The 17,942-nt window shown below is 37.9% G+C and overlaps 1 protein-coding gene across 1 annotated transcript in view; it reads left to right on the top strand.

Moving 5' to 3' along the window:
- MSH2 (mutS homolog 2) overlaps window positions 1-17,942 on the top strand; it is a 73,356-nt gene that overhangs the window by 3,906 nt on the left and 51,508 nt on the right. Inside the window, exons 2-6 of the mRNA XM_004264976.3 lie at window positions 1,268-1,422; window positions 4,329-4,607; window positions 5,854-6,000; window positions 8,298-8,447; window positions 9,114-9,247. Coding sequence (XP_004265024.1) covers window positions 1,268-1,422; window positions 4,329-4,607; window positions 5,854-6,000; window positions 8,298-8,447; window positions 9,114-9,247 — 865 coding nt within the window. The remainder of the gene's footprint in view (window positions 1-1,267; window positions 1,423-4,328; window positions 4,608-5,853; window positions 6,001-8,297; window positions 8,448-9,113; window positions 9,248-17,942) is intronic.

Below are 17,942 nucleotides of genomic sequence, written 5' to 3'. Positions count from 1 at the left end.
CACATATCCTTTGATAAAATCCAGTTTTAGGACTTTGTCTCACAGATACACTCAGATATTTGGAGAGTGAAGCACATACAAGGTTATTCATGCAACACTGTTTTAATAACAAAGATTGGAAACAACCCATAGGGAAGAGGCTAAATTATAGAAATTCCTTAGGTTCATTGGAACGTTTGCAACTGTAAATAGAAAGAAGCTGATTATGTACTGATGGAACAATCTCCAAAATACTATATCAAAGTTAAAAAAAAAGATACAGTACAGTGTGTATAGTGTGCAATTATTTATGTAAAAGAGGAAAAAAGCAATGCCTTATATTTGCTTGTGTGTGCCTAGACTATGTTTGGAAATATATTCTATAAAGTGATAACACTTGGGTGGTGAACTGGATGTGTAGGGGAAAGTGGTGAAATGCAAGTCTCCTTTTTGATGTACCTTTTTGAGCCTTCGTTTTTTTTTTGATGTGGACGATTTTTTTTTTTTTTTGCGGTACTTGGGCCTCTCACTGTTGTGGCCTCTCCCGTTGCGGAGCACAGGCTCCGGACGCGCAGGCTCAGCAGCCATGGCTCACGGGCCCAGCCGCTCCGCGGAGCCTGTGTCCCCTGCATTGGCAGGCGGACTCTCAACCACTGCGCCACCAGGGAAGCCCTAAAGTCTTTATTGAATTTGTTACAATATTGTTTCTGTTCCGTATTTTGGCTTTTTGGCCGCAAGCCATGTGGGATCCCACCTCCCTGACCAGGGATCGAACCCACACCCCCTGCATTGGAAGGCCAAGTCCCAACCACTGGGCCGCCAGGGAAGTCCCTGAACCTCCAAGTTTTGAACTATGTTACCTAGAACATTTTATAATGAATAATAACTAATTTATTTTTATGGACCTTTTGAAAAAAATCCTATACAAATACTATTGTAGTTATTACATAAGAGTTTTATTCAAACTTGTGAAAAACAAATGATAAAAAAGGACAAGTAGCATTAGCTGTATGTATATTGACTCATTCTTTTGTCTTTGTGTCTTCTCAATTTTTTATTTTGATGTGTAGGCTCCACAGGTGCAGGGGGTTATGTCTATCCACCATTTTATACCCTTCATCTGCTAAAGTATCTAGGACATGTAATAGGTGCTTGATAAATAGTTTATTGAGTGAATGAATTACTGGGAAAACAACATAGCTTGGGGGGAGGCATTGTGTTAGGTCTTCAACACTTATGACTTCAAATCCTCAAATCCGTAACATGTATTTTTAATATTTTTCTTTAGGAGCAAAGACTGTGGAGAGTGTTGTACTTAGTAAAATGAATTTTGAGTCTTTTGTAAAAGATCTTCTTCTAGTTCGTCAGTACAGAGTTGAAGTTTATAAGAACAGAGCTGGAAGTAAGGCCTCGAAGGAGAATGATTGGTATTTGGCATTTAAGGTAAATATCTTCCGTTTAAATTTAGTTGTGTTTAAGAGTAGACAAAATAAAAACATGAGAGAATTCTGTGTTGGTTTAATATTTTAGCCAGGTTGTGATAGTAAAATGTTGTGAGAAACTTTAATATTCTTTAGCATGTGGTTTTTAACATAACAGTTTAATAGCAATTCAGAAATTCAGTAAATCCTTATTATGAGTATGAATACTCTGAGCTTTGTCACTGTCCCTAAAACCTAAATAATAAATAGCCTTTACATAAAGTTGAATACCAGCATTAAAGAAGATTTGATTTTACTGTTTCTGAAGTAATATCACACAAATTTACATATCCCAAACATCTATTTATACACGTTTGTAATGTGTTTGGATATTTGTATGTTCCTTTCTCTTTCATTAGACTGTAATGTTTTTAGAAGTGTGGAACTTTGTTTAATGCTGATCATATTCCTAGGTGTGCCTAGAAGGGCTTATTGACGTGCTTCTAATGCCTTCATGGAGATGGGGGTACTATTTTGTTTTATTTAAGGACTATCTTTATTTTTAGTCTGTAAAATCATGTTTCTGTTTGTTCACACACAATACCTTCACATACATATTGGATAATGGTTAAAATGTTGGGGAGGTGAGATTTATCCTTGAAAGGGAATAAATGTGTGGTAAGGCGGGACAGTGTTCTGGGCTTGTATTTGGCTGATCTCATTTCTCCTCTGTCCCTCTGCATGACCTTGGCAAATTTCCCAGCCTTCTCCTGTATCTGTTTCTTTATAAACAGTAAAATTAGAAGGTTTTTAAGATGTTTTCTGACCTGAAAGGCCTGTGAAAGGTTTTTGTGAGGTTTAATACGACATTTCAACATTTGATGTTGGTGTTGCCCCAAATAGAATATTCTTCAATATTCCTTCCATATTGCCTGCTGTCACCACCCCCCGCCTTTGTAAATGTCGACGTTTACTGAAGATTATATCTGAGATCATTTATTCTTTATTATGGAATTTCCTCGGAATTTTCATTGCTACTTTACTGAGAAAAGTGGGACTTATAGTTTTATCCTACATTTTGAAAGATTTTAATAGAAAATTGAGGGTACCGCAAAGTGATGTTTTTCTATCTCATTCTTCACAGAGCTCAGTTAGTAACAACACCAAAATGTGGGATCATGAGTTCAGCTGATTAACTGGATTATCAGCCCATCATACCTCACTCCTTTGTGTCATCAGAATCCTTTGAGATGCATTGTTTTTAACCCCTACCTTTTAGGTCAGGGGGGAAAAAATCTTCAAATATGTATCTTTATCAGGTTAAAAGATAGTATCTTCATCCTGATATTTATTTTAAGAAGTTCAGATCTAAAACTGCTAAAACTGATTTATCTTTTAATTTTTAGCTTATTGATTCTATTGTAAAGTATTAGTGATATTTAGGATAGTTGACCTCTATAATTGACTTTTTGTTTGTTTGTTTGTTTAATTTTGGCCTTGCTGTGCGGCTTGTGGGATCTTACTTGATAAGCTAGCTACTAGTTCACTTTTGAGAGTTTTTTTAAGGTGTGCATAACCTGTGCGTGTAAATCCAAAGCGTGTATGTGAAAATATGTTCATATTTGTGATTGAATCAGTGCTTTTTAAATTTGAGTATCAGGTAATACTAGCTTTCCTTTTTTTTTTTTTTTTTTTGGTCGCAGAGATTCAACCCAAGCCCCCTGCAGTGGAAGTGCAAAGTCTTGACTGCTAGACCGCCAGGGAACTTCCTCCATTTCATTTTTGATCCAGATTTTAATCAATAATCCATACATAGTTACAGGATATTCAGAACCATATTGAGAAAACATAAATGATTATCATGATTATGATGCTAAAGACATTTGAGAACTATTGATGGCTACTGGTTGCTTAAATTTGGCTTGTCACTGTGCTCATTTGGACTGTTTCTGACTATCTCATGTTTCATACTGTGGTCCATCAGTTGCCCCAGAAATGCCTCACATTAACAGCAACCTGTTAGCTTCTGATCATGTTGAAGTACTGTTACCCACCAGCTTGACACAGGTGGAGCCAAAAGCAAAGAAACTTGACCCTTTACTTACTTTGTACAGTCTTAAAGAGATTTCTAATCTTTTTGAAATTTTGAAAATAGGTCAGGAACTTCTCTGGTGGTCCAGTGGTTAAGACGCCGCACTCTCAATGCAGGGGGCCCGGGTTCGATCCCTGGTCGGGTAACTAGATCCCACCTGTCACAACTAAAGATCCCGCATGCCGCAACTAAAAGATCCCGCATGCCTCAACTAAAGATCCTGTATGCCTCAACAAAGATCCTGCATGTGGCAACAAAGATCCCGTGTGCTGCAACTAAGACCCGGCACAGCCCAAAAAAAAAAAAAAAATTGGTCAAAGACCCTTTATTTGGAAATCATTGATCTAGAAGATCTTTGCATTTTACAAATAAATACATTGATATAGAGAGATGTCTATCCAAGGTTAATATTTAAGCTAATAATACTGTTTTTCTATGTGGTATAACTACTCAGGGAAAATTCTGATACGTGCAACCAGTAGGTAGTTTGGCAGAGTGTAGAAATTTAGGCGTACCATTGAGAGGGTTATCACCTTGGGTACCTCAGTGATTGTGTGAGTGAGTGTAAACTTAGATGCCAAATTTCAAACTGAAAATCGCTTTTGATACTGTTATTTTTAGATGTGCCCAAGTGTTCTGAAATTAATTGGAAAAGTAGAGAGGATACTTTATAGAAAATGTGGTAATATTAATTGGACTATATGGTTATAAGTAATTTTTTTGGTAAGAAAACGTTTCATTAATAAAATTCATCTAGGTTGGGTAATTTCTGTTGGTTAGTAAAGTTTTAAAGTACATTCAACAGTTTCTTAAAATTTTTCTTTATTTTTGCTTAGGCTTCTCCAGGTAATCTTGCTCAGTTTGAAGACATTCTCTTTGGTAACAACGATATGTCAGCTTCCATTGGTGTTGTGGGTGTTAAAATGTCTACAGTTGATGGCCAAAGACAGGTTGGAGTTGGGTATGTTGACTCCATACAGAGGAAGCTAGGACTGTGTGAGTTTCCTGATAATGATCAATTCTCCAATCTGGAGGCTCTCCTGATTCAGATTGGACCAAAGGAATGTGTTTTACCAGGAGGAGAGACTGCTGGAGACGTGGGAAAACTGAGGCAGGTAAGGAAATGGAGTGTAGAGATAGAGGAGGATCCAAGGCTAGGAATGGCTCTAAATTAACATAATACTGTTTTACTGAAGGAAAAAAAATTTAAAGGCAAAACCTTTTAAATCTAATCACAACAGGATTTTGAGGAATGTCTTGATGTTTATCTTTGATAGAAACTTTGTATCTTTAATAGGACTTCAGAAGGAGCTGCTTCTTGTTTAAGACTTGTTCTACCTCAGATCATCCCCCCTCCCCCCACCTCCCGAAAGAGTAACTCAGTGCCATTTTAAAGAGATCACAATTGATAAAAGGAGTGCTTTCACAGTTGGGGGGTGCAGGGTGGGGAAGAGGTGATTTAGGGCCATTAAAGAAAAAAAAACTATGACTGTATTTAGCCTGGATATATCAAATAAGTTGCAGTTCTTCAGGATTAATTTTTAATAGTTCAAGTGGAACTTTAGCCTATTATTATTATTATTTTAATTAATTTTTGACTGCGTTGGGTCTTCGTTGCGGTGCTCTGGCTTCTCATCGTGGTGGCTTCTCTTGCTGTGAAGCACGGGCTCTAGGCACACAGGCTTCGGTAGTTGTGGTATGCAGCCTCAGTAGTTGTGGCTCGCAGGCTCCAGAGCGCAAGCGCAGCAGTTGTGGCTCACGGGCTTATTGCTTTGCGGCATGTGGGATCTTCCCGGACCAGGGCTTGAACCCATGTCCCCTGCATTGGCAGGTAGATTCTTAACCATTGTGCCACCAGGGAAGCCCTAGCCTCTTATTATTTTACTGATTCTTTTATTTTAACAAAGTTCGATTTTGCTATTTGTATAGATATATGGTTTATTATTTAGATGTTTAAGGGATGTTGTATTCCCCCCAAGGATTCTTTTCTTCTCATGAGCCTCAAATACAATAAGAACTACTTGAGAGTTAGCATATCTGTGATGGGCATTTTTAGCATAAACAGTATTTAGGCAACTTTCCACAAGTATTATTCTGTTAAGAGTTTTTACTATTGAGACTATTTTTTGAAAGCTTTATGTGAGCCTAATTTTAAATTTCCATGAAAATTTCATTTACAGATTTTAAAAATACATGTTAATACATATATTACCAGTGTCTTCTTGCATGTTGTATAAAAATTTAATGTGGGTTAATAATTTTTAAGCTGTTGTCACTTTATATTTGTCAGTGATACAGCATTCCTTATTGCTTTTCTTGTTCCTTTTCTCCTAGTAATTTAAAATATTTCTTGTAAAATAGGTTATTCAGAGAGGAGGAATTCTGATCACAGAAAGAAAAAAAGCTGACTTTTCCACAAAAGATATTTATCAGGACCTCAACCGGTTGTTGAAAGGCAAAAAGGGAGAACAGGTGAATAGTGCTGTGTTGCCAGAAATGGAGAATCAGGTATGTGGATTACAAATGTGAATTTACCATTAAATAGTGACTTTTTAGAAGGCTGCTTCTGTCATCTATATCTCAAAGCCTAAACTAGATCACTGATATTTAAGCTTATTTTAATCTATGAAGAAGCGTGTGAAAAACTCAAGGACTGACTAGAAAAATTTAAACATAACCTTAAATATAATTTCATTATATTTACACAATATGTATCCTTGGGGTAAGGAAGAGTTTATTGTTTTATTGGTTTCACCTGAAAGAGCCTGATTACTGTCACCTAAGTAGGTGAGGTAGCTTAGTTGTTTAGGGGGAAAAAGACCTATCAAAATTTTATAATGTACGAGCTGTGGGGTTTTTAATAAATTACTTCAGTTTCATTATCTGTCTTAAAGGATCGTTGTGGAGATTAGGAAGTAATAAGGGTGAAAGTATATACAGTGCATAATAATTGCATAATACATGTTACATTTAAACAATTCAAAAATTGGCACTGGTTATGTATGTTCAGTGTAGAAATGAATATGCAAAATATGTAACTTTTTATAGGATTTTTCAGTGGTTGAAGTTTATCTTCAGTTTTTCAAATCTTTGAGGCAAGTATGGTTTGAGGGATGTATTTTTATGATAAAATATTAGAAACTCTTGACAGGTTATTTGTGGATCACTGATAAGTAAAATGAAGAATTGTATATTTAAATAAGAGCAAGCTCTAGCTTATAAGTTTGAAAATTGATTTCAAACTACAATAAGCAGACTATTATTACTATCATGATTTTGCAGTGATTGCTTATCACATGATAGTTTGATCCTTATAAGCTAAGTTTACCTGTTTTACTTTTCTTGTGTGACAGAATCAGAAGCAGTTGTGTATGAGCAATAATCCCAATATAGACGTTCCCTGACTTATGATGGTTGAACTTACAATTTTTTTTTTACTTTACAATGGTGCGAAAGTGATATGCATTCAGAAGAATCTATACTTCGCATTTTGACCTTTTCCTGGGCTAACAATACCAGTGCAATTCTCTCGTGATGCTGGGCAGGGCAGCGTGCAGCAGCTCCCAATCAGCCACGCAATCACAAGGGTTAAATGGCCGATACACTTACAACCATGCTGTCCCCATAGAACCATTCTGTTTTTCACTTTCAGCACAATATTCAGTAAATTTTGAGTTATTCAACTTTATTATAAAATAGGCTTTCTGTTAGATGATTTTGCCCAACTATAGGCTAATGTAATTCTCTGAGCACATTTAAGGTAGGTGAGGCTAAGCTACAATGTTCAGTAGGTTAGGTGTATTAAATGCATTTTACATTTATGATGCGTTTATTGGGATGTAACCCCATCATAAGTCAAGGCAGATCTGTATTAGAGAAACTTACTTCAGCGTTGAAAATGGGAAGAAGCTTTTAGGGCTACTAAAAGGTGTTATCATCTGTGCCTTGTGGTGACGTAGCAGGAGATTCTTGTGACAACCTTATATATTTGTTAGAGTTTGGCAGAGGCAGATAGATGACTGTGTTATCAATTAGGAAATATATGCACATTCACAATGAATCTGGTATCGAGTATAAGTAGAACTTGTCATTGGGCTATCAGTTTGATGTCCTTAGCTTCTTTATTTTATGTAGTAGTAATATAGGCAGTTTATTTAAACATTTTATTTAAATACACATATAGGAAAGTGCATATATCATAAGTGTATAACTAAATTTTCATAAATTATAAGTACCCACATGACCAGCACCCATGAAACAGAATAGTATCAGGATCGTAAAGACCCTTTTTGTTTTCTTCCAGTTGTTACCTCCACCGGGGGTAACCCTGCTTCTTACCTGACAGTATGGATTAGTTTGGTCTATTTTTGTAGTTTATATAAATGGACTCATACAGTTCATGCTCTTGTGTTTGATTTGTTCAGTATCGTGTTTGTGAGATTTATCTATATTGTCGCATATTGTTGTGGATTGTTTGTGCTTATATCTGTTGTTGTGTGTAGTATTCCACAATGTGAACATGCCAGGCTGTATCCATTTTACTCTTGGTGGACATTTGCATAATTTCTACTTTGGCTATTATAAATAATGTTGCTGTTAGAGTAAATTTTCACTTTCTGAAAATCATTTTTTAGTCTTAAATCAAATTTAAATCAAATTTAAACTTTGATTTTCTTGCTTTGGATTGGGAAAGAACAGGGAAAATGATAGTGTTTGAAATTTATTTTCATCTTGCCATTTGTTTTTTTAAAAAATCTCTGGAATTCTGGTGATAGTCATCTTTTATTTTAAATTCTTAATCTTAGGTTGCAGTTTCTTCATTGTGTGCAGTAATCAAGTTTCTAGAACTCTTATCAGATGATTCAAACTTTGGACAGTTTGAACTGACTACTTTTGACTTCAGCCAGTACATGAAATTGGATATTGCAGCAGTCAGAGCCCTTAACCTTTTCCAGGTAAGAAAAAAATACTTGGGTTAAAAATGTTGAGTGGTTAAAAATGTTTCTCTCTCTCTCTCTCTCTCTCTATATATATAAGACTCTTACTAAGGAGCTTAAATATTTAAAAATATTATACTTAAAAGAGATAGTTTTGAATTACTGTATTTTTCTGATTGCAAGCTATATAAATAGTATTTGTCCTGGTTTTATGAATAATTTTGTATATTAATAGCAGTTTTTAAAAATTACATTCTAAGAAGTTTTATGTCTAGAACTGCAGTAATTTTGTGGTTTTGGTTTGGGGAAAAATATACAGCAGAAAATCAGATTAACAGGTTGAAAGTTTGATTTTCGGATGAGGAACCTTTGTGTACATTTCTATTTAATATTTGAAGAATGTTAAGTGTTTTTTGTTTGTTTGTTTTTACAAGTTTGGGTAGTGTAGGGGTTGGTTATTTTTAAATTTTTTTTGGCTGTGTGGCTTGTGGGATTTTAGTTCTCCGACCAAGGATCAAACCCAGGCCCTCGGCAGTGTTGGCACAGAGTCCTAACCACTGGACTGCCAGGGAATTCCCAGTGTTAAGTGTTCTTGTTCCCCAAATTACTTAATCATTATTCATGGCATAGTAAAGTTTTCACTAATGAGCATGCCATTTTTCTATTTTATTTTTTGTTCAATAGGGTTCCGTTGAAGATACTACTGGCTCTCAGTCTCTGGCTGCATTGCTGAATAAATGCAAAACCCCTCAAGGACAAAGACTGGTTAACCAATGGATTAAGCAGCCTCTCATGGACAAGAACAGAATAGAAGAGAGGTATATTACTAGTGTATTCTTTTGTAAGCTCTGAGTAACTTCCAGTCACTCCATATGATTATACCACTTATTGTAACATGCAATTTTGCACCTATATTTTAGCCTCTAGCTGCACAGAAAGCTAATAAAGTAATAGAGTAGTAATGATTTAGATTGATTAAATAACTTATTTTCTTAATTATTTTTTTTTCCTCCACTATGAAAAAGTAAAATTTTATTAGGGAGGTGCTATGGATAATGTCTCAGCATGAGCTTGGGAGCTGGATGACCTTGGTTCATGTTAAGCCTCTACCACTTAGGAGCTGTGTTATATTGGGTGTTATTCAACCTCTGTGTGGCAGTTTCTTCCCTTTTGAAATGACAGTAATAACACACCTACTTCTTAGGGTTGTTATGAGGATTTGATGATTTTCTGAGGATTAGATGATCTAATGTGTATAAAGTACTTTGAACAAGGTCTGGCACATAGGAAGCACTTATGCTTTATTATTCTAGAAAGGATTTAAGGCAGCCTAAATGTATTTCAGAAAATCTTCAAAATTGAGGAAATAAAAGTTATATAATGCTGCTGTCCTAATATAATTAGCATTGGAGTAGGTTTTATTTTTATCTTTTGTTTTAGATACAAGTTTTAAAACTTAAATGATGTATACTGTGCATAAGAGCACAACTCCTAAATGTGCAGTTTGATGGATTTTCACAAAGTGAACACATTGGTAATAACACACAAGTCAAGAAACAACATAACTAGCATCCCAGAAACTCCCCTCAATTATCCTGATAGTTACTACCCCTCCTCATTTCAAGAGTAATTACTATCCTTCTAACATCATAGATTAATTAGTTTTGCCTGTTTTTGAACTGCATATAAATAAAATAATTTTCTATAGTGCACTGTTATGTTTGATAGTCTTTTTAAAAACATAATTGTAATCCTAATATAGTTTTGTGCCCTTGTTTTTTCCCACTTGTGCTTATATTATCATAAGCATTTTTTAGTGTTGTTTTATGTTCATATTCAGCATTTTTAATAAGTACAGAATTTATTGACTGGATATACTTTACCTTTTTCAGTAATTAGGTTTTCATGTGACCTTATTGTATACCTAATGTTTTTTTAAAAAATTAATTAATTAATTAATTAATATTTCTTTTTGGCTACTTTGGATCTTCGTTGCTGCGTGCAGGCTTTCTCTAGTTGTGACGAGCAGGGGCTACTCTTCCTTGCGGTGCGCGGGTTTCTCATTGCGGTGGCTTCTCTTGTTGCAGAGCACGGGCTCTAGGCGCGCAGGCTTCAGTAGTTGTGGCGCACAGGCTTAGTTGCTCCCTATACCTAATGTTTTTGATTTGGTAAATTAAGATATATTGCCAGGATAGGTAAAAGAGAGTCAGTATTTTTATGGATTTGATGTTGTCAAATTGTTCAAGAATTTGTTGAATATCTACTGAATTCTGATGGTATAAAGCATGGTGATCACTTGACTATTTGGGACTCTGTGTATGCCAGGCAAACGTAAAATAGTTGATCAGTATCATAAGACACCCTGCAGATAACTACCAAGCTAAGTGTTGATCCTGTGGATTCTCAAGGGTCTTACAATAAAAATAACTTATGAAGTCAGTGATTCGTGGGTATGTTGATATATCATTGAAAATGCAAAAATGGAAATGCTAAGGCAACTTTCTGAAGGTAGTTTTGTTGGGGAAGAAAAGTGGAATTTAGTAACTTAAAATAAGAAATAGGGCTTCCCTGGTGGCACAGTGGTTGAGAGTCCGCCTGCCGATGCAGGGGACGCGGGTTCGTGCCCCGGTCCGGGAAGATCCCACATGCCGCGGTGCGGCTGGGCCCGTGAGCTGTGGCCGCTGGGCCTGTGCATCCGGAGCCTGTGCTCTGCAACGGGAGAGGCCACAGCAGTGAGAGGCTTGCATATCACAAAAAAAAAATAAAATAAAATAAGAAATAGGAAGGATTGGATATTTGCAAGTAATTAAGGCAGTTTACAATTTTTTATTTTAATTATTTGTGAGTAAGTAACTACATTAACGTGTGTCAAAAGTCCAACAGAACAGAAGGATATACAGTGACGAGTCTCTTACTTTTGTCTTCCAGTTTCTCAGTACGCTTTTCTCAGGGCCTCTGCACAGCTCCAGGGACACATTTCTTATTGTACTCTCTGTGAATTGCCAACACCTGCCCTGGGAGCAACTGGTCTTAATCAGTTTCTTGAGTATCCTACCATGGAAAGCCTGTGCCTAAACAAGTAAAAGTTTATGTCCGTTCTCTCTCATCTTTTAGTTGTTTCTTAAAAGAAATATTAGGTAATTTAAATAATTCCCAAGATCTAGGTCATTGGTTTTATTTTTAACTTTGGGCTTGTGGGAACAGGGCACCTGTCAGTGGTCCTCTTCCGGCTTAACAACTAGAGCCTGCATGTATTTAAACCCTTCAAAAACCTTACATACTGTTACCAGAATAACAAATTATTTAGAAGACAAGATATCAAAATTAATTTTTTTTGACTGTAAGTAAAGGTTATTTTCATAGGACATAGCAATAATTTCCAAAATCTGGTGGCCTTATAAGGCTTATTAATTAGAAATAACGTTTGCGAGAAAGGCTTTATTAGTCAAAATATGATCTACTAAGATAAGAGGAAATATTTTCCCCTTTTTATCTTGGGGAGAATTTTTTTTTTTAACCAGCAGTTACTAAGGCCTGTGGTTTTCAAAGCCAAATGCTGAAATTCCATAGACCAGGAAGAAAAAGTTATACTCCTTAAGGCAGACTTTCATTGGAACAGTCTCTTTTTTTTTTTTTTTGTGGTACGCGGGCCTCTCACTGTTGTGGCCTCTCCCGTTGCGGAGCACAGGCTCCGTGCGCAGGCTCAGCGGCCATGGCTCACGGGCCCAGCCGCTCAGCGGCATGTGGGATCTTCCCAGACCGGGGCACGAACCCGTGTCCCCTGCATCGGCAGGCGGACTCTGAACCACTGTGCCACCAGGGAAGCCCCAGTCTCTTTTTTTTTTTTATCACCGTTTCTCAATTCCACCTGCTGTGATACCTCATGCTTTTTAGTTAATGCCTTCCTGGGGTTCTCAGGGCAAGTCTATTAACTCCCTCTCTAAGCATTTAAGATTGATCTTCAGGATTACACACTGAATCAAGTTTTTTCTTTTTTAATATTTATTTATTTTTTGGCTGCGTCGGGTCTTAGTTGTGGCATGCGGACTTAGTTGCCCTGTGGCATGGGGGATCTTAGTTCCCTGACCAGGGATCGAACCGGCGTTCCCTGCATTGCAGGACGGCTTCTTAACCAGTGGACCACCAGGGGAGTCCCCAGTTTTTTCTGTTTTTTACTGTCATTGTTTTGGGATGATTTTCTAACAGAGAAAGTGGTGGAAATCTCTACTCCACCCTCTTAAACAGTAAGTGAGGAGTTAATTTTAAAGTGTGTGGCTGTGCGGTGAATTCTGTTAAGGAAAGGAAAGATTTCTCTTTTTCTTCTATTTTTATTAGAGCAGACATAGGGACAGTTATGGCTAGATCTTTGAGTTTGATGCATACATCTTGTCCAGGACTATAGCCCAGTGCTAGGTTCAGGAACAATGATGAAAATAGGATTATTTTAAGTTACTGTCAGGCTCTTAGGAGGAAGAGAAGACAGGTTGCCTGGCACTGTGCTAAGCATCTCATGTTCATTAGCTGTGTGGTGATGGAGGCTGGCTTTAAAGCCAGGCTGGCCTGACTCCAGAGCCCATGCCCTTAAACGCTGTACTGTATTTCTTTTTTTTATATAAATTTATTTTATTTATTTACTTTTGGCTGCGTTGGGTCTTCGTTGCTGCATGCAGGCTTTCTCTAGTTGCGGCGAGCGGGGGCTGCTCTTTGTTGCGGTGCTCAGGCTTCTCATTGTGGTGACTTCTTGTTGCAGAGCACGGGCTCTAGGTGTGCGGGCTTCAGTAGTCGCAGTGCGTGGCTCAGTAGTTGTGGCTCGTGGGCTTTAGAGCTCAGGCTCAGTAGTTGTGGCGCATGGGCTTAGTTGCTCCATGGCGTGTGGGATCTTCCCAGACCATTAGCAGGTGGATTCTTAACCACTGCGCCACCAGGGAAGTCCCTGTACTGTATTTCTTGTTTCTGTCAATTGTATTTAATTTGATCCAAGTTGGATTAACATCAGAAGTGAAATGTACTATTTTGGCTTTTATTTAAGTTATATCCATGGAATTGCGTTGTGTGTTCTAATGCTCATTTTTCCATTCATTAAAACCTATTTGCACTGAGACTACAAATACTTTTTAGCTAATGGCTTAAATACTTTAATCTCCAAAGAGAATTGATACGTTATTACCTTTTAGAAGTGAGTTTCTGGGTATTTCTTCCTTTTGTGCTTTATCTAACAATCAAATTAGGAATTATAAGAACACTGTCCATATTACTATTTTTGCACTTATTTTCTGATAGGTCCAAAGAGTCCTCATGTTTGCACATACACTAGGACTGTTACTGTTACTTTTAATCTTGTGGGATTGTTTTTGTTTTTGTTTTTTAGTCTTTCCATAGATTCATCTGAAGCCTTGGTAATTTTCCCATGTTTTTTCAAAGTTATAATTCTTTAAAGAACATTGAATATATGTTAGCATATGAAATAGTTCACTTGTGAAATTGCTGATGATATCATTTGCATATGTTGAATTTGGTATTCTTATTGCCTTCTAGTTTAAAACTAAGTATTTCTTTTCTTTTTTTTTTTAATCAGGGGTGATATTATTATTTATTTATTTATTTATGGCTGTGTTGGGTCTTCGTTTCTGTGCGAGGGCTTTCTCTAGTTGTGGCAAGGGGGGGCCACTCTTCATCGCGGTGCGCAGGCCTTTCACTATCGCGGCCTCTATTGTTGCAGAGCACAGGCTCCAGACGCGCAGGCTCAGTAATTGTGGCTCACGGGCCCAGTTTCTCTGCAGCTTGTGGGATCTTCCCAGACCAGGGCGCGAACCCGCATCCCCTGCATTGGCAGGCAGACTCCCAACCACTGCGCCACCAGGGAAGCCCAAAACTAAGTATTTCTTTTTCTATGACATTTAATATGATTAATGTAGCAATCTTATTAGAAATATATATCTCCAAATAAAAGTGGTTCTGGGCTTCCCTGGTGGCACAGTGGTTGAGAATCCGCCTGCCAATGCAGGGGACACGGGTTCGAGCCCTGGTCCAGGAAGATCCCACATGCCACGGAGCAACTAAGCCTGTGCACCACAACTACTGAGCCTGTGCTCTAGAGCCTGCAAGCTGCAACTACTGAAGCCCACATGCCTAGAGCCTGTGCTGCACAACAAGAGAAGCCACCACAATGAGAAGCCCGCGCACCGCAACGAAGAGTAGCCCCCCCTCGCCGCAACTAGAGAAAGCCCGTGTGCAGCAACGAAGACCCAACACAGCCAAAAATAATAAATAAAATAAATAAATTTATTTAAAAAAAAAGTGGTTCCTATAAATGTAGAAATGGTGGTGGTGCTTATGTGATAATATATCATGCTTCTTGAGGCAGTGTACTTCCAGGGTTATATTAAGACTTAGACCTAGACTTCTTTCCAGGTTATATTAAGTATCCTTTTGTGCAAGGATGTCTTTAGTTAGTAGTCTGTATTCTGTAGAAACAGAGAGGTCTGGAGGTCATACAGTGAGTGCAGTTTCTTTAAAACAGCAAAGCATTGCTCTGGCCTCAGAGGAAGAACAGGAGGGCTATCACTCTACTGCTTTTCCACCATTTTCTCTGCTTCCAAATCGAGTTTAGTGGAAACCCCTTTTTTCTGGTCTCTGGGCTGATCTGCTAGTCCCTTTGAATTTTATTTGCCTTCCTGTCCAGTCTGCACCACAAAGGCAACCCTCTTTCCAGTGCTTTCATGGGGGCCATAGAATTTCTTGCCCCATTGGTTCTTTGTCATACTGGCCCCTCTCTCCTTAGCTTTCTTTCTCAATTAAAAGTTTCTGGGGCTTCCCTGATGGCGCAGTGGTTGAGAGTCCGCCTGCCGATGCAGGGGACACGGGTTCGTGCCGCGGTCCGGGAAGATCCCACATGCTGCGGAGCGGCTGGGCCCGTGAGCCATGGCCACTGAGCCTGCGCGTCTGGAGCCTGTGCTCCGCAACGGGAGAGGCCACAACAGTGAGAGGCCCGCGTACCGCAAAAAAAAAAAAAAAAAAAAGGTTCCACTGTACTTTCAAGCTATCTAGTTTTCACTGCTGCCTGGTATTACTTTTGTTACATGACTCATTTCAGTGACCAATGACCAACATTTTTTATTTTCCCTTCAGCTGCCTCCTACGTGTAAGCAGATGATCTCCTCCCTGATTCTTACAATCTCAAAATGTACCTGTATTTTCAGTCTTTTACTCCCTGGCTCTTTCTCAGAAGAGGAAATAATGCTTTCCTTTCCAAAGGCAACCTTTCCATTTTGCCTTGGTTATAGTTTTTTTCCCTATTCCTTCTCTGCTTCAGTTTTCTTCCAGTGCATCCTGTACTGTTCTCTCTTCAAGTCTCTGCTCTTGCTGCTCCACCCTCCCCACCCAAGCATTTTCTTCAAGATCCTATCTCTTTAAATCCCAACTATTTAGAATATAGGCAAATGAAATACCCCAAAATGAGGTTCCCCAGCTCCCATAGGAATTCTCTGCTTTCTTACTTGTATCACATTTCATTGCATTTTGTATCTTGGTTGTTACTCAGCACTAACTGTAAGATGCAACATGTCCTTCTCCTCCACTAGATTGAAAATTCCTTGAAAGCATGTTCCTTTCTCTTACATTTTGCCATACTCTTTTTTCTTTTTTAATTTTCTCAAGCCTATGTAGCAGATTATCTGCTATTTAATGTATCAAATGAGTGGTTCTGTCTGCGTTAAACCATGTGAAGAACAGATAAAGAAGAGGCTCAAAAACTTGTATTTAGGTACCAGATTTGTTCTCAGCCATATAAATAAGCTGTCATGAAATTCCAGTCAACTGTTTTTACAGTGAGAGATCAGAAGTGCTGGTTTTAAAGAACACAATGGTGATTTTAAAATATCAAAAATTTCATGACTAATTTTATAATTTATTCTTTTGGAATTTTAGAGATTAACTGACCCTAAAAATTATCTTGTATTCCAGTCAACTTTTGCATTAATGTATCAAATTGTGACAGCTGAGTAATTTTGAGTAGAATTGACAGGTATACTCTGTTTTGCCAACACTAACTTTGGTACTTCTGAAGTTGTGATTTGAAAGTGGGATTGTCATGGAAACAGTAGAGCAGTCTTTTTTTAAAAAAACCTCTGTTAGCCAGAGCACAAACTAATACTGTAATTATTTCTGAAATGGCATGTCGAATAGACTTGTGAAACTAGCAATTTATTAGACTTTTTAAAAAAATAAATTTATTTATTTTTGGCTGCATTGGGTCTTCGTTGCTGCGCACGGGCTTCCTCTAGTTGCGGTGAGCAGGGGCTACTCTTCACTGCGGTGCACGGGCTTCTTATTGCAGTGGCTTCTCATTGCAAAGGACGGGCTCTACCTGCGCGGGCTTCAGTAGTTAGTTGTGGCACGTGGGCTCAGTAGTTGTGGCGCACGGGGGCTTAGTTGCTTCGTGGCATGTGGAATCTTCCCGGACCAGGGCTCGAACCCGTGTTGCCTGCATTGTCAGGCGGATTCCTAACCACTGCGCCCCCAGGGAAGTCCATTATTAGACTTTTAATGATATCCAGACCAAAGACTGAGGGGGCTGTGTATCTTGCCTTGTGCTATGTGTTTTAGAAGCTTTTTCATTCCCTTGCTGTTTTACTTAATACTCTTTCTGGAACTTTATGCTCTTTTTTTTTTTTTTAAATTAAAGTATAGTTGATTTATAATGTGTTAATTTCTGCTGTACAGCAAGGTGATTCAGTTATATATATGTATATACATTCTTTTTTTATATTCTTTTCCATTACGGTTTCTCATAGGATATCGAATATAGTTCCATTTGCTATACAGTAGGACCTTGTTGTTTATCCGTTCTATATATAATAGCTTACATCTGCTAACTCCAACCTCCCACTCAATCCCTCTTGCCCTTGGCAACCACAAGTCTGTTCTGTATGTCCATGAGTCTGTTGCTGTTTTGTAGATAGATTCATTTGTGTCATATTTTAGATTCCACATATAAGTGATATCATACGGTATTTGTCTTTCTCTTTCTAACTGACTTAGTACGGTAATCTCTAGTTGCATCCATGTTGCTGCAAATGGCTTTATTTCATTCTCTTTCATGCCTGAGTATTATTCCATTATATATATGTACTACATCTTCTTTATTCATTCATCCATCAATGGACATTAGGTTGCTTCCATGTTTTGGCTCTTGTGAATAGTGCTGCTGTGAACATAGGGGGTGCATGTATCTTTTTGAATTATAGTTTTGTCTGGGTATATGCCCAGGAATGGGATTGCTGGATCATATGGTAATTCCATTTTTAGTTTTCTGGGGAACCTCCATACTGTTTTCCAAGTGGCTGCACCAACTTTCATTCCCACCTTTTCTCCACACCCTCTCCAACATTTGTTACTTATAGACTTTTTTAGTGATGGCCATTCTGACTGGTGTAAGGTGATACCTCATTGTAGTTTTGATTTGCATTTCTCTAATGATTAGTGATGTTGAGCATCTTTGCATGTGCTTATTGG

The sequence above is a fragment of the Orcinus orca genome, chromosome 13, assembly GCF_937001465.1.
Source record: "Orcinus orca chromosome 13, mOrcOrc1.1, whole genome shotgun sequence".
Lineage (NCBI taxonomy): Eukaryota > Metazoa > Chordata > Mammalia > Artiodactyla > Delphinidae > Orcinus > Orcinus orca.
Note: the sequence above shows the minus strand (reverse complement) of the source record. Positions and strands in the feature narration are given on the sequence as shown.